We start from the raw sequence: 16779 nt of genomic DNA on the forward strand, positions 1-16779 counted from the left end.
CTGGTGCCTCATCTACTAGTTTGCACCTACTATGTCACCGTGAGACACAGCACAAAGGGAATGGGTGGGTGGATGCAGGGTATGGATTTGTATGCAGACATGTTCAAAGAAGGAAGAAAGTGACCACCATTAGCCGGTGCCAGGGGCAGAGGCCTCCAGAGGAAGCTCTTGTGTGTTGTGTCTGGGCAGTCCAGTCCACCTGGAACAGAAGCATCTACTGCTTCTAGGAGGACAGATTTAGTGCCAGGGGACTTTTCTTATTTTCCCCTAGCCTGATATCTTGTAAACCCTGCCTCGTTCGTTTCAGGTCCAGGGCCTGGGCTCACTGATGTGGCTCTTAAGGCCTGAAAGCAGAATGAAATTTTGCCAATGCACTTGGCTCTGTACGATTTAAAAACTACTGGATATTCGCCCCATCCTCAGCCCCACAGCACTTATGTACATATCCATAATGTATTCATGTTAATGTCTGTCTCCCGCTCTAAACTGTAAGCTCCTTGTGCGCAGGGAACATGTCTAACCGACTTTGTTGTACTCTCCCAAGTAGTTAGTACAGTGCTCTGCACACAGTAAGCACTCAATAAACATCACTGATGGATTGACTACTTGATTGATTACAAGGCCAAGCAGGCTCAGCATAATGGGCACTTTCCAAAGTGAGCATGCTTCACCCAATGCCAGACCAGTTATTCAGCCACAGGAGGGGTGAGCAGGTCCCCAACAAGTTTGAACTCCTGAGCACTCTGTTTTCTGAAGACACGTGCTGTCTGAACCCCAGAAACCCTTCCTAGAGTCTTGAACTTTTCCATTAAAAATGCAGTTCTGCTCAGACCGCACCTGAAAGGAGAGTCAGAATGTGTGGGTGGGAATGTCTGCCTTTTCAGCAAAGCCCAAATCCCACTCACCTCACTGTGCCCTGCCCCTCCACAGTCTCCTGTTAAACCCCTTCCAAAGAAGGGGTTCTTTGGAAGGGCCTATGTTGCCTATGTTCCCACCGGCTACATAATTGCTAGGTTTGCCGCCATTCCGTCACTGCCCAGTGGGCTTCCGGTGGAGAGAGAATTTTTGCAAAAAGGAATCATGGAACCAAAGGGCAGCACAGACTCCAGAGTCGGAGTTTCCCACCTTTAAATCACTGCTGCTTTTGTTTGTCCTGCTGTTTTTCCTCTGTAATGTATTACCATAACAACTGGGATTACGTGCTTGAACTGCCTGGAAAGCCAATGAAACATAGTAATCAAATTCCAAACAGCTCTAGGTGCATTCTGATGTCTCCCCTAGCTGGCCGGACAATACATTTTGCTTTGCATGAATTCTGGAAGTGACTACAGGTCCCACTAAGTGGCCCACACCCTCAAACCCCTGGCCCTTAAACGGAGCCCTTTCCTAAGCACTGAAAGGAAGCCAAAAGGAAGAAGTAATCAGAATATTTTCCTCCAGCTCTAGGAAGACATTTACCAATTCAGGACAGCGTTGCTTGGACAATCACAAACCTAATAAAGGTCTCAGGAGGCAAGTGGGAAAAAGGTTACTGTCAAACCCCATATCCTTCCAAATTGACATTTCCAAGTAATGAATCCATCTGTAACACCTACAATTGCACCTGCACACAATAACAACATCCCATTCCCAGCCCTGGTAAGAGTGGGCAGGTCAGCTAGGCAGCGCCTTCAGGCCCAGCTCAGTCATGGGAACACTGTGTTTAGAACATTTTAACTCAGAAAATGACTGCAAAGGAGAACAGGATTTCAAATTAACTGAGCAAAAGGTCATTGGCTTCCTGAAGTGACCCCCAGTAGTTAGTCCAAGGACATAAACTTCAGCATATCCATACTGGTCAAAAACAGAACACTACAAACTCTCAGTAAACCCCAGCTCACTCCACAAATAATCATCACTTTCGACTTTCACCCGACTACAAGACTTTTATTCATATTTAGAAAGTCTCTACAGATGTAAATAAAATAGAGGACAAATTTCATTTAGTTAGGAGGTTGGTTACACCCTGGCCTAGTGAAAATAAGTAGCTCTATGATTAATTGACCATGTGTCTGCCCTGAGACAGCCATGGTGGCAACTATCACTGTCATCAATGCCAAAAATGAAAAGCTACTCTAGAGCCACAGCCCATGTCGGAGATAAACTTGTCCCCAACCACCCCTGCCCCATCCCTCTGTTCACGCCACCAGCTGAAGGAAAATGTGCCCTGTGCTCAGTACCTGGCAACAGAAGCTGTCTATTTAAAAGGCCTTGCTCCTAAGGACAGACACCAATCCCAAAGAGATCCTGAAGGCAGAATCTTCTTTCAGTTCACCAGAAGGAAAATGTGAAAGGAAACCAGTCTGACATAAGAAATAATCTTGGCTTTCTAGCTTTCTAGGTCAGACTACATTTCAAGGATGTCATAAGATAAGGCCTGGCCCTCTTCAACAGAGTGATGAAGTACAAAGTGTGCTCAGCAGGGGACAAGTTAAGCTGTCACTTTATCTTTCTTAAAGACCTATGCTAGATTGTTACAACTTTGTCTTCCTCAGTGATTTAGGGGCAGCTGTTCTAAAGAAAGAAAAGAAGATGAAAAGCCACTCACCAACAAGACTCTTCAGATCGCCAGCACCCTGTGTGTCCCCCATCCTGCTTGCAGAAGTGTTTAAAAATAAATTAAGAGCAACTTTGACTTTTGCCTTGGGTGGCTGGTTTTAATGCCCAATTGCTCGTTCCTGGCCAATCAGGCTGTGAAGTGTTTTAATCTCTACTTAGCATGAGGCTTTTCTGAGTGCTGAATTTAAGCGGATCATGGAGTAATAATCATACAGCTTCCTTGACTGTGGGCACCAGGACCTAGAAAAGAAGGGCTCTCCTTTGACATGAGGACCCTTACAGGAAAGAAAGAATATACCGGGGCTGGATCGGCAGCAAGGCAGTCAGACTCCCAGGCTGAGGCTGGGGTTTGGTTTCAGATGGGTCAGAGAAGAGACCAGGAAGAGAAGTTGTAGTAATACTCTGGAATGCTGTGGAAAGAGAATGAGATGGGGAAAGCAACCAGTGAGAAGAAAACTCTGAAGGAAGGCTCCTTTGGAGGCAAGAAATGTGTGGAGCGGAGGAAGGAAAAGCTGAGAGGCTGGGGGGCTGAAGATGAGTGTGAGGGAGAGAAGAGACCAGGACTGATGTGGATCTCACACCCGCAACCTTCCCCAGAAGTGACTCAAAAACAGAAGGAAGCTGTAAGTAACCTGGCAATTAATCTTGTCCCTTTATCAATCAATCAATGGTATTTACTGAGCACTTACTATGTGCAGAGCACTGTACTAATTGCTAGTGATGCAGCAGGGAATAAAAACAGGACAGAGAAGTCACGGCAGAAAGCAAAAGGTCAAAACTGAAAGCATTCTGACTTTCATCCACCCCATACCCATCTGTAATTTATTTTAATGTCTGCCTCCCCTTCTAGTCTTTATGCTCCTTGTGGGCAGGGATTGTGTCTACCTGCACTATTATATTGTACCCTTCCAAGAGTTTAGTACAGTGGTCTGCACACAGTAATTGATCAATAACTGCCACTGTGAGAAGCAGCGTGGCTCAGTGGAAAGAGCCTGGGCTTGGGAGTCAGAGGTTCTGGGCTCCGCCACTTGTCAGCTGTGTGACTTTGGACAAATCACTTAACTTCTCTGTGCCTCAGTTCCCTCATCTGTAAAATGGGGATTAAGATTGTGAGCCCCACATGGAACAACCTGATTACCTTGTATTCTCCCCCCAAGCCCCCCGGGGCTTAGAACAGAGCTTGGCCCATAGTAAGTGCTTAACAAATACCATCATTATTATTATTATATCATTATTATTATTATTATTGAAAATGTTTCATAGAATCCCCATGGCCAGACATCTCTGTCCACAACACAGCATATACTGTCCAGTCTTGCTCAGATTTAGCTTTTAAATAGCAACTTCACAAAATAGGCAACTGAAAAAAAAAATCAGACATGGATGGTGCTAGCCTTCTTGCATTTATCTGCTCCCACAGGGGAAGGGAGGTGGGCCAATAAAAACTATGGCATTTGTTAAACGCTTAGTAAGTGCCAAGCATGGTAGCACTCTCCCAAGTGCTTAGTACTCTGACTACAGGAAGCTCTCAATAAATACCATTGACTGACTGACTGGCTTGGTTGTTTGCCTTTCCCTGCCCAAGACAACCCTGCTTGGGCCTCCCAGAGGGCACTTATGCTGAAGGGAAACAGTATGGCCTAGTGGAAAGAGCAAGGGCCTAGCAGTTTGAGGACCTGGGTTCTAATTCCGGCTCTACTGCTTAGTTACCTACTGCGTGACCTTGGGAAGTCTCTTAACCACTCTGGGCTGCAGTTTCCTCAATTGTAAAATGGGGACTCAATACCTGATCCCCCTCCTACTTAGGCTGTGAGCCCATGTGGGACAGGGATGGTGTTTGACCTGATTAACTCATATCTACCCCATGTGAACAGTGCGCGACACCTATTATATGCTTAACGAATACCACAGATACCATAGAAAGCCCTGGGCCCTAAAATAAGCAGCAACCTCCTACCATAAAGATATTCAGAGCATATTCTGACCATCACAACCCCCTCTTTCTAGGAGGCGGCTGCCCCACAATGAATCTGTCTTCTTGCTTTGTTTCACCTGTCTACTTGTTTTGTTTTGTTGTCTGTCTCCCCCTTCTAGACTGTGAGCCCATTGATGGGTAGGGACCGTCTCTATATGTTGCCGATTTGTACTTCCCAAGCACTTAGTACAGTGCTCTGCAAACAGTAAGTGCTCAATAAATACGATTGAATGAATGAATAAATACAAAATTATCAGGCTGGACACAGTCCCTGTCTCGCAGGGGGCTCACAGTCAAATAGGAGAGAGAACAGGTATTGAATTCCCATTTTGCAGATGAGGAAATTGAGACACAGAGAAGTTAAGGGACTTGCCCTAGGTCTCACAGCAGGCAAGTGCCCTCAATAAATACGATTGAATGAATGAAGTGGCAGAGGCAGTTCAGAAAGCAGTTCCTCTGACTCCCAGGCTCGTGCTCCTTCCACTCTTCCCTTTAAACACTGTGACTCGGTTTGACCAATGTGGTTTGGTTTATATGGGGCTGGTTTAAATGGAGGAAGTACAGCCAGGACGGAGATATTAAGACTCAGGATCTAGGATTGTCTACCTCAGGCCATTTGTTGCTCCAAATTCAGGAGCAAGTTCCTGTGCTCCAAGAATTGATCGTTTCCTTTTTTCTGTACCTAGAGAATCAACACCCCTCTCAGGGTCGCACCTGGAGAGTTTCCAGTACTCTACCAGTCTCCGCTATGGGAGGGAGAGTCAAGCGGAGGCCTACCCATTCCAATCCTAGCTTGGGCACTGGCTAGCGAGTGGAAGGCAATCTGCTGCAAGTCAAAACTCACCCATGCTGGGCAGCAGCAGCATGGGAGAGAGTCGAGGGAGGAGACTCAGGTTTACTGCAAGGAAGGAGGTAATGGTAAACCACTTCCGTATTTTTACCCAGAAAACTCTATGGATACACTACCAGAACGATTGCAGATGAAGAGCGGGGCATTCTGGAAGAGAGGTGTCCGTGGTGTCGCTATGGGTCGGAAATGACTCGACGGCATAAGACAAGACAAGAGAATCAACAACTTTCCCCAATCTGCAATTGAGGCACCTCAGCTCCCCTTCCTGGTTCTCTTCCCTGTGGCCATGATCTGCAACCTGTAGGCGACAGAAACTAATAATCCCCTCCTCAGACAGCGCACAAAGAAATGGACACACATAGGGCCTAACCTTAGTTACCCAAGGACAGGATAAAGCCTCTTGCCTTCCAAATCACTGCTCTAACCCCTAGAAGTCTTAGCCTCTCTCCTTGAAGGTACAGGTGCAGTAGTGGAAGCCATGAAGAGTTCTCCTCCCAGTGGCCAGCCAACCACCCAGTTGTGCACAAAACCACAAATGATCAGAATAGATGTCCCTCCCTCCATAATGGGGGGAGAGGGAGGGAGAGAATTTCACCTGGGGAGAAGAGGAAGATGACAGACATCTTGCCACAGGGACAAGAAGCCAGGGAGTGCAGTCTGAGCTAGTTGAGAAAAAGACCCAAGTCCAAGACTGTTTTCTCATTCATTCAATCATATTTATCGATCACTTACTGTGTGCAGGGCACTGTACTAAGCGCTTGGAAAGTACAATTCAGCAATAAGGAGAGACAATCCCTGCCCACACCAGTCTCCTACTCTCCCCCTTTCTCCCTTCATCTGTCCCATCAACCCTAGGGAAGAAGTACACTATCACCACCCTATTTCACTATTTTAGGGTGTATAACATGGCAGCTGGAAGGGACAAGAGGTGAAGGATTTTCCCGATGCCCAAACAATAATAATAATAATAATAATAATAATGGTGGTATTTGTTAAGTGCTTACTATGTGCAAAGCACTGTTCTAAGTGCTGGGGGAGATACAAGGTGATCAGGTTGTCCCACTTGGGGCTCACAGTCTAAATCCCCATTTTACAGATGAGGTAACTGAGGCACAGAGAAGTTAAGTGGCCTGCCCAAGGTCACACAGCTAACAAGTGGCGGAGCTGGGATTCAAACCCATGACCTCTGACTCCCAAGCCCACGCTCTTTCCACTGAGCCACGCTGCTTCCCCAAGGCTGTGAGCCCGTTGTTAGGTAGGGACCGTCTCTAGTAGTGAGACGGAAGTAGTGGCTTCCACTACTGCACTTGTACCTTCAAGGAGAGAGGCTAAGACTTCCAGGGGTTAGAGCAGTGATTTGGAAGGCAAGAGGCTTTATCCTGTCTTTGGGTAACTAAGGTTAGGCCCTATGTGTGTCCATTTCTTTGTGCATTGTCTGAGGAGGGGATTATGAGTTTCTGCTGCCTACAGGTTGCAGATCTAGCCACAGGGAAGACGGGCCCCAAAGGCTGCTCACCTGCCCCCAAGAGATACACAGGGGTCAAAGAGTACCTTTAAGATGCCTCCTGCCCCTGACTGCCCAAACGTGCTTTCTGGAAGCTCAGTATCAAGGACCAGAGGGCCAGTTGAGCTTAATTTCATATTGTAAGCCTCCCCCACCTCCCCCCACATACACCCCATGGATAGGAACAGTGTCTAATTCTCACTTGTGTTCTTTCCCAGCACTTAGCACAGTGCTCTGCACATAGTAAACACTTAAAACTATTACTCCACCTCCTCCAGGTGAGCTCAGAGCCTCATTTCCATGTCTCTATATTTTCTTCCACTTACTTGGATACAGCCAGCCCCAAATTCCCAGAGCCACTCCCCCTCCACCTCCAACAGACACACACACACACACACACACACACACACACTCTCTCTCTCTCATTCATTCATTCGATCGTATTTATTGAGCTCTTACTGTGTGCAGACACTGTACTAAGCACTTGGGAAGTACAAGTTGGCAACATATAGAGATGGTCCCTACCCAATAGCAGGCTCACAGTCTAGAAGGGGGAGACAGACAACAAAACAAAACATGTGGACAGGTGTCAAGTCATCAGAAAAAATAGAGGTAAAGTTAGATGCACATCATTGACAAAATAAATAGAATAGTGAATATGTACAAGTAAAATAAATAGAGTAATAAATCTGTACAAACATATATACAGCTGCTGTGGGGAGGGGAAGGAGGTAGGGCGGGGGGATGGGGAGGGGGAGAGGAAAAAGGGGGCTCAGTCTGGGAAGGCCTCCTGGAAGATGTGAGCTCTCAGTAGGGCTTTGAAGGAAGAGAGCTAGCTTGGCGGATGTGCGTAGGGAGGGCATTCCAGGCCGGGGGAGGACGTGGGCTGGGGGTCAATGGGGGGACAGGAGAGAACGAGGCACAGTGAGAAGGTTAGCAGCAGAGGAGGGGAGGGTGCGGGCTGGGCTGTAGAAGGAGAGAAGGGAGATGAGGTAGGAGGGGGCGAGGTGATGGAGAGCCTTGAAGCCGAGAATGAGGAGTTTTTGCCTGATGCGTAGGTTGACTGGTAGCCACTGGAGATTTCTGAAGAGGGGAGTAACATGCCCAGAGTGTTTCTGCACAAAGATGATCCGGGCAGCAGCGTGAAGTATAGACTGAAGTGGGGAGAGCCAGGATGATGGGAGATCAGAGAGGAGGCTGATGCAGTAATCCAGTCGGGATAGGATGAGATATTGAACCAGCAGGGTAGTGGGAAAAAAACCCTCTCTTGACCCCACCTCTCCTTCTAGTTATCGCCATATCTCCCTCCTACCATTCCTTTCCAAACTCCTTGAACGAGTCATCTACACCCGCTGCCTCGAATTCCTCAACACCAACTCTCTCCTTGACCCCCTCCAATCTGGCTTCCGTCCCCTACATTCCACGGAAACTGCCCTCTCAAAGGTCACCAATGACCTCCTGCTTGCCAAATCCAACAGCTCCTACTCTATCCTAATCCTCCTCGACCTCTCAGCTGCCTTCAATGCTGTGGACCACCCCCTTCTCCTCAACACGCTATCCAACCTTGGCTTCACAGACTCCGTCCTCTCCTGGTTCTCCTCTTATCTCTCCGGTCGTTCATTCTCAGTCTCTTTTGCAGGTTCCTCCTCCCCCTCCCAACCCCTTACTGTAGGGGTTCCTCAAGGGTCAGTTCTTGGTCCCCTTCTGTTCTGTTTCTACACTCACTCCCTTGGTGAACTCATTCACTCCCACGGCTTCAACTATCATCTCTACGCTGATGACACCTAAATCTACATCTCTGCCCCTGCTCTCTCCCTCCCTTCAGGTTCGGGTCTCCTCCTGCCTTCAGAACATCTCCATCTGGATGTCTGCCCGCCATCTAAAACTCAATATGTCCAAGACTGAACTCCTTATCTTCCCTCCAAAACCCTGCCCTCTCCCTGACTTTCCCGTCATTGTAGACGGCACTACCATCCTTCCCATCTTACAAGCCCGCAACCTTGGTGTTATCCTCGACTCTGCTCTCTCGTTCACCCCTCACATCCAATCCGTCACCAAAACCTCACACACACACGCACGCACGCGCGCGCGTGCGCACACGCACACACACACACACACACACACACACACACACACACACACACACACACACACACACACACACACACACACCCTCCCTCCCTCCACTTGGACTGAGCAATATATTCAGATGCAGACCCTGACAGAGGCTGTACCCTGTCTGTCTACAGAAGCAGCATGGCTTAGTGGAAAGAGCCCGGGCTTGGGAGTCAGAGGTCATGGGTTCTAATCCCGGCTCCGCCACTTGTCTGCTGTGTGACTTCGGGCAAGTCACTTCACTTCTCTGTGCCTCAGTTACCTCATCTGTAAAATGGGGGTTAAGACTGTGAGCCCCATGTGGGACACTCTGACTACCTTGTATCTACCCCAGTGCTTAGGACAGTGCTTGGCACATAGTAAGTGCTTAACAAATGCCATAATTATTATTACTATTATTATGATGGAAAGGGTCTCATTGGAGCTCTGGATAGGGAAATTACAAGGTGTAGGTCTCTCTTCTGAATTCTTGGCTCCCAACGCCAGTTGGCTCCCAACTAGGGTGAACTCTCTGCTGTCATAGTCCCTGATGAAGATCAACAAGAATAGCTGCTTTATCTTTTTCCTCAAATGATGGGCCGATGACTGTAAACTCCCCGAGAGCAGGGATTGTGCTAAGCAAATATAGGATGCTTTCCCAAGCGCTTGTTTCATTCCAGGGCTCCGCACCCAATCAAGGATCCATAAACACCACTGGTGGATCTGAGGGGCCAAACTCCAGTGGAGCCATGGGGGTGAGGCGTCTGTTCCGATGCACGTTTCTCCTTCTTGGCCTTCTCTGCACTTCTCGTACACTTGACTCTGGCTCAGTAACTGGACTCGGGCAATCCCATGGAATCCCAGAGGAGTTCTCCGCAGCCCCTGGGCCTCAGGACCGACTGACGGCTGACTCTCCATCCCTGGGTTTCCCTAGAGGTATCGAGGCGTGCGGCTATATGAATCATCAAGCGGATCTGCCCTTCCCGGCCAAGCGGCGGTCCGGTCCTCTCCAGGACAAGAACTGTAGCCGCCGGCGAGATATGCGGCCGGTTTTCGAGGAGACCCGGGAGACTTCGGTTAACGACCCTGCGCGTTTCCACCCCCTAAGGCTCCAGCGATGGGGCGCAGCAGGGGAAGAGAGGTGGTTGAGGGGGACGGGGAGGAGGCGAAAGGGGGAACCAGGCTCCCCGCAGGAACGAGCCCTGGGGCCGGTCTATTCGGTGAAAGGAGGAGGAGGAAGGGTATGGGTGAGGGAGCGAGGAGACTCCCGGCCCCGTCCTTAATAATAATAATAATGATAGCATTTATTAAGCGCTTACTATGTGCAAACACTGTTCTAAGCGCTGGGGAGGTTACAACGGGATCATGTTGTCCCACGGTGGGGGGCTCACAGCCTTAATCCCCATTTTACAGATGAGGTAACTGAGGCACAGAGAAGTTAAGTGACTTGCCTAAAGTCACACAGCTGACAAGTGGCGGAGCCGGGATTTGAACCCCTGACCTCCGACTCCAAAGCCTGTGCTCTTTCCACTGAGCCACGCTGCTTCCCAACCCCTGGCTCCAACCCCACGCTGCAACCCCTGGCTGGCCGGCGAGGGAGCCTCTCCACGAGCGCCCGCCTCCCGGCCCGGGACCTCAAGCATCAAACCTCCCCCGCGGAGTTTCCGCGCCACTGGGCGACAGAGGCGGGGCGGCGGCCGGGCCCGGCCCGCCCCTCCCCGGCCACGTCTGCAGCCCCAGCCAGGGCTCATCGCTGTCCCCACCCCGCCGGAGCCCCGGCCCGAGGGAGGAGAGATGGAGGAGAGATGGGAGGGAAGAAGGAAGAGGGCCGGGCGGGCGGGGGCTGCGACTGGTGGATCCGCCCGCCCGCCGGAGAGTTGGCGAAAGTTTGGGGAGAGGGGAGGAAGACAGCAGCAGCAGCAGCAGCAGCAGCAGCGGCGGCAAGGCTGGAGCCTCTCGGGAGGGCCCCGCAGGGCCCGGGGTCGCGCCCTCACCGTCCGAGCCCAGCGAGTCGTAGGGATCCTCGTCGCCGCCGTGGCTGGCATCCCGGTAATCCACCCAGCTCAGCCCCTCCAAGTTGTCATAGTCTCCCCGGCGCGGAGCCTCCACCGGCACCACCGTGAAGTGCGGCATAGCGGCGACCCCGCTCCTGACCCGGCCCGGCCCGGCCCGGCCTCGGCTGCCCCTAGCCAACCCCGCTCGGCTCGGCTCGGCTCGGCTCGGCCCGGCCCGGCCCGGCCCCGCCCGCATTCCTCCCCCGTGCGCTCACTTCCTCCGCCCGCCCGCCCCCCGCCTGGGACCGCCCAGGGAGGAAGGAGAGAGGGGGACGGAGTTTGCCGGCGGTCCTACCCTTGACCGGCGAGTCGAGCACTTTGCGAGGAAGTGAACTTGCGAGCTGGTGGTCCGCGCGGGGGGCCACCCTCGCACGCGATGGACGAGATCATAATCATAATGATAGTCGTAATTAAGGGGTCTGTTAAACGCTTACTGTGTGTCGAGGACTGTACTAAGCGCTGGGGTAGATACAAGTTCAGCAGGTTGGCCACGGTTCCTGTCCCACCTGGGGGGTCACAATCTTAATCCCCATTTTACAGATGAGGTAGCTGAGGCCCAGAGAAGTGAATTGACTCGCCCGAGGTCATGCAGCAGACCAGTGGTGGATCCGGGATTAGTACCCAGGTCCTTCTGACTCCCAGGACCGTGCGAAAGAGGTGGGGAACGGGGAGCCGCGTGGCCTGCCAGAAAAAAAGAGAGTGGGCCCAGTGGTCAGAAGACCTGAGTTCTAATCCCTGGTCTGCCGAGAGACCTAGGACAAGTCACTTCACTTCTCTGGACCTCGTTTTCCTCATCTGTAAAATGGGGATTGAGACTGTGAGCTCCACGTGGGACATGCACTGTCCCACCTGATTGGCTTGAATCTACCTTAGCACTTAGTACAGGGCCCGGCACGGAGTAAGTACTTCAACAAATGCCATTAAAAAAATACAAACGAAGAGGGGGAAGGGATGGAACGAGGGGAAGAGGTAGGGAGAAGAAGCACAGAAAGGATCTTGGAATCCTCCCGCTCCACCTCACCTATCAATTAATCAATGATATTTATTGAGTGCTTACTGTGCACAGAGCATTGTACTAAGCACTTGGGACAGTCCAATAGAGTTGGCTTTTGCCTTCACCTCCTCTGTCAGTTTAAAAGGCTTGCCCAGGCCCTCTCCGCTGTAGTGCCATGTCCTCCAACTTGGGCTGCTAAGGCCAGGACACCGGACAGATGCCTTCAGCTCAAAAAAGTCAGAAGTGAAAACCCAGAACAGTAACGATAGTAATTGTGGTATTTGTTAAACACTTACTAGGTTCCAAGGACTGTACTAAGGCTGGGGCAGACACAAAATAATCAGGTTGGACACAGTTCCTATCCTACACCGGGCTCACAGTCTAACTAGGAGGGAGAACAGGTACTGAAACAGAGTTCCTTCCCACCCAAACCCTGTCCTCTCCCTGATTTTCCCATCACTGTAGGCGACACCATCATCCTTCCTGTCTCACAAGCCCGTAATCTTGGCGTTTTCCTTGACTCCTCTCTCTCTCATTCAAGCCACATATTCAATCCGTCACCAAATCCTGTCGGTCCCACCTTCACAACATCACTAAAATCTGCCCTTTCTTCTCTATCCAAACTGCTACCACATTAATGAAATCACTCACCCTATCCCGTCTGTATTACTGCATCAGACTCCTTGCTGACCACCCAGCCTCCTGTCTCTCCCCACTCTGGTACATACTTCACTCCGCTGCCCGGATCATCTTTCTACAGAAACGTTCAGGGCATGTCACCCCACTCCTCAAAACTCTCCAGTGATTGCCTATCAACCTCCGTATCAAACAAAAACTCCTCACCATTGACTTTAAAGCATTCCATCACCTCGTCCCCTCCTATCTCACCTCCCGTCTCTCCTTTTACCACCCAGGCCGCATACTCACTCCTCTGGTGCTAACCTTCTCGCTGTGCCTCCATCTCTTCTGTCTAGCATCTGGGACTGTCTCATCGCTGACCCCTGGCCCACATCCTGCCTCTGGCCTGGAATGCCCTCCCTCCTCAAATCTGCCTGACAATTACTCTCCCCCTCTTCGAAGCCTTACTGAAGGCATGTCTCCTCCAAGAGGCTTTCCCAAACTAAGCCCCACTTTTCCTGATCTCCTACTCTCTTCTGCATCGCCCCAGCTTGCTCCCTTTGTCTCCCCCCACCCCCTCGCCACAGCCCTTCAGCACTTATGTACTTCTCTGTAATTTTATTTATTTGTACTGATGTCTGTCTCCCTGCCTCTAGACTGTGAGCTCGGTGTGGGCAGGGAATGTCACTGTTTATTGTTGTATTGTACTTTCCCAAACATTTAGTACAGTGCTCTTCACATAGTGAGCGCTTAATAAATACGATTAAATGCATGAATGAATCTCCATTTTACAGATGAGGAAGCAGGCACAGAGAAATGACTTGCCCACAGTCACAAGGTGGCTGGCCCTGTGAGGGAGAAAACCAACCTTGGTCCCTCTCCTGAGAGCCTTGCCCTTGTACTTGCTAGGCTGGGAAATCCCAATCTTCCCAAAATCCTTCAGAGCACCAAACCAAAGCAAAACCTTCCCCTCCCCAGTAAGCCATTAAGTTTGACTACGTCCCAGAAGTGGCCACATTGTAATGTGGAGATCAGTCAATCAATGGTACTTAATGAGTGCTTACTGTGTGCTAAGTACTTGGGAGAGGGCAGTACAATAGAGTTGGTAGACAAGATCCCTGCCCTCAAGGAGTGTACAATCTAGTAAGGGAGATAGATATCAAAATAAATTACAGGTAGGGGAAACAACAAAGTATAAGGCTATGTACATAAGTGCTGTGGGGGTGGGGTGAGTTTCCAAGTGCCTATTTCTTTTTTTTAATGTGCCAGGAACTGTATTAAGCACTGGGGTAGCTACAAGATATATTGGACACAGTCCATATCCCACATGGCGCTCACAGTCTTACTCCCCATTTTATAGATGAAATAACTGAGGCACAGAGCAGTGAAGTGCCTTGCCCAAGGCCCCACAGCAGACAAGAACCCAGGTCCTTTTGACTCCTAGGCCCGTGCTCTATCTTTGCTGCTTCTCTGCCTAGTGGGGTATAAAGAATCCCCAGCCTCAGTTGGGGTGAGTGTTCTAAGAATTAGAAGGAAGGTTGCTGCCTAGAGTTCACTTCTCCCACTCTGGACTACTGAATTTACTGGTCTGGGGGTCTCTGACCAGGGCCACACTGACCCATAGGAATGACATCACTGAGACTTAGGATAAGTGAAAATAAAGTGCTTCCAGATTATAAACCCTAGAGGAAAAACTGGGATCAGACTCCAGGCAGGGATGTGGCACGGTATGTGAAAGACAACATAGACAGGATTACCATAAAAATGGTGCCATATAAGTGAAGAATCATGAATACCTTTGTCAAGAAATTCCACACTAAAAACAAAAACCAATTAAAAAACCTAAGGCCCTTCTGTAGTCCACCTGCCCAGGTTGAGGAAAATGAATAGGAAATAATAATAATAATGGCATATGTAAGCGCTTAACAAATACCATCATTATTATTATTATTATTATATGTTATGTGCTTACTATATGCCAAGCACTCTTCTAAACGCTGGGGTAGATACAAGGTAATCAGGTTGTCCCACGTGGGGCTCACTGTCTTAATCCCCATTTTACAGATGAGGTAACTGAGGCACAGAGAAGTTAAGTCACACAGCTGACAAGCGGCGGAGTCAGGATTAGAACCCACATCCTCTGACTCCCAAGCCCATGCTCTTTCCACTAAGCCACGCTGCTTCTCAAGTATTATATGAGATTGGGGAAACTGTAAAATAAGTGACATTTCAATTGTCCTCATTTTGATTAGGTGAGTGCATCAGCAGGAAGAGTAGAGGTAAGGTTTGGAGATAGGATAAATGTCTTCTCTGAAATAGCTCCTGAAACCCACAAGGAAAGATAATTGGATTTGGATTTAATTCTGCAATATTGGAGTGGTATTTATTTAACACCTACTAAGTATTAAGTAGGAAATGAACAATAAACACACAAGGCACACTCTCTGTCTGTGAGGAACTTGCACTCTTGGGGGGAGATAGACAAAAATATTCACAAGCACTGGAATTAGAATAAGTATTTTTTAATGGTATTTGTTAAATGCTTACTATGTGTGAGGCGCTGTACTAAGTGCTGGGGTAGATACAAGTTAATCAGGTTGAACACAGTCCCTGTCCTACATAGGGTTCACAGTCTTAATCCCCATTTTACAGATGAGGTAACTGAGGCACAGAGAAGTTAAGTGACTTGCCCACGGTCACACAACAGACAAATGACTGATTCAGTGCCTTGATTACTGTACCAGCCTCCTTGTTCACCTCCCTGCCTCCTGTCTTTCCCCACTCCAGTCCATACTTCACTCTGCTGCCCGGATAATTTTTCTACAAAAACGTTTAGTCCACGTTTCCCCACTCCTCAAGAACCTGCAGTAGTTGCCCATCCACCTCCACGTCAGGTAAAAACTCCACACTATTGGCTTTAAAACACTCAATCACCTTGCCCCCTCCTACTTCACCTCATTATACTACTACAACCCAGTCCATGTACTTCGCTTCTCTAATGCTAACCTTCTCACTGTGCCTCCATCTAGTCTATCTCGCTGCTAACCCCTTGCCCACGTCCTGCCTCTGGCCTGCAAAGCCCTCCCTCCTCAAATCCAGACGATTTGAGGATCCAGACGACAGACGATTACTCTTCTGGACTTCAAAGCCTTACTGAAGGCACATCTTCTCCAAGAGGCCTTCCCTGACTAAGCCCTCTTTTATTTTTCTTCCACTCCCTTCTGCTTCACCTTGACTTGCTTCCTTTATCCATCCCCCTCCCTGCCCCACAGCATTTTATCCACAATTCATTTATTTATATTAATGTCTATCTCCCCCTCTAGACTGTAAGCTGGTTGTGGACAGGGAATGTGTCTGTTATATTGTACCCTCCCAAGAGCTTAGTACAGTTCTCTGCATGCAGTAAGCACTCAATAAATACGATTGATTGGTTGACTGAAGTGGCAGATCCAGTATTGGAACCCAGGTCCTTTTGACTCACAGGGGCATGCTCTATCCACCAGGCAAATATACATATTTACACAAGTGCTAATGATGAGTGTAAACAGCCACTTGGGTTCTAATCCTGACTGCCAATTGCTTACTGTGTGACCTTGGGCAAGTCACTTAATGTCTCTGGGCCTTAGTTTCCTCAACTGTAAACTGGGGATTAAATCCTACTCCCTCCTACTTAGACTGTGTGACCCATGTGGGGCCGGGAATGTATCTGACTTGACTATCTTGTATCTACCCCTGTGTTTGTCATGGAGGAAGCTCTTAAAAATCCCATTATTGCTATTATTACTTTCCCAAGTGCTTAATATAGATGATTGCATCTGTAGGCACACGATAGAGACATCTATGACTACAACTGCTGCTGCTGCTGTTGCTGCTGCTGCTGCTACTACTACTACTAAAAACTGAGTTTGTGCTAGCCATATGGTGAAGTCAGTTTGGATCAGGCACTGTACACTGGCCAGTAGTTTCAGGGTCCTAGCCCGGCTCACTGGTTGGTTCTAGACTCAGCCACTACAGTTGCTACACCCTGGCCCCTGGAAGGTATTACTGGTTGCTGCTGCTGGCTCACTGGAGCTCAAAGAAAGATTTTCTCTC

General features: G+C 49.3%; 1 protein-coding gene and 1 non-coding gene across 2 annotated transcripts in view; one reads left to right on the forward strand and one right to left on the reverse strand.

The window, feature by feature from the left end:
• Positions 1 to 11189, reverse strand: part of SLC12A4 (solute carrier family 12 member 4) — a 74968-nt gene extending 63779 nt beyond the window's left edge. Inside the window, exon 1 of the mRNA XM_038772858.1 lies at positions 11016 to 11189. Coding sequence (XP_038628786.1) covers positions 11016 to 11154 — 139 coding nt within the window. The 5' untranslated portion in view covers positions 11155 to 11189. The remainder of the gene's footprint in view (positions 1 to 11015) is intronic.
• Positions 5270 to 5407, forward strand: LOC119920384. Its single transcript, XR_005448133.1, has one exon. It is a non-coding gene; the product is annotated as a small nucleolar RNA SNORA7 (small nucleolar RNA).
• Positions 11190 to 16779: the final 5590 nt, after the last annotated feature.

Source organism: Tachyglossus aculeatus, chromosome X1 (genome assembly GCF_015852505.1).
Source record: "Tachyglossus aculeatus isolate mTacAcu1 chromosome X1, mTacAcu1.pri, whole genome shotgun sequence".
In the NCBI taxonomy this organism is placed as follows: Eukaryota; Metazoa; Chordata; class Mammalia; order Monotremata; family Tachyglossidae; genus Tachyglossus; species Tachyglossus aculeatus.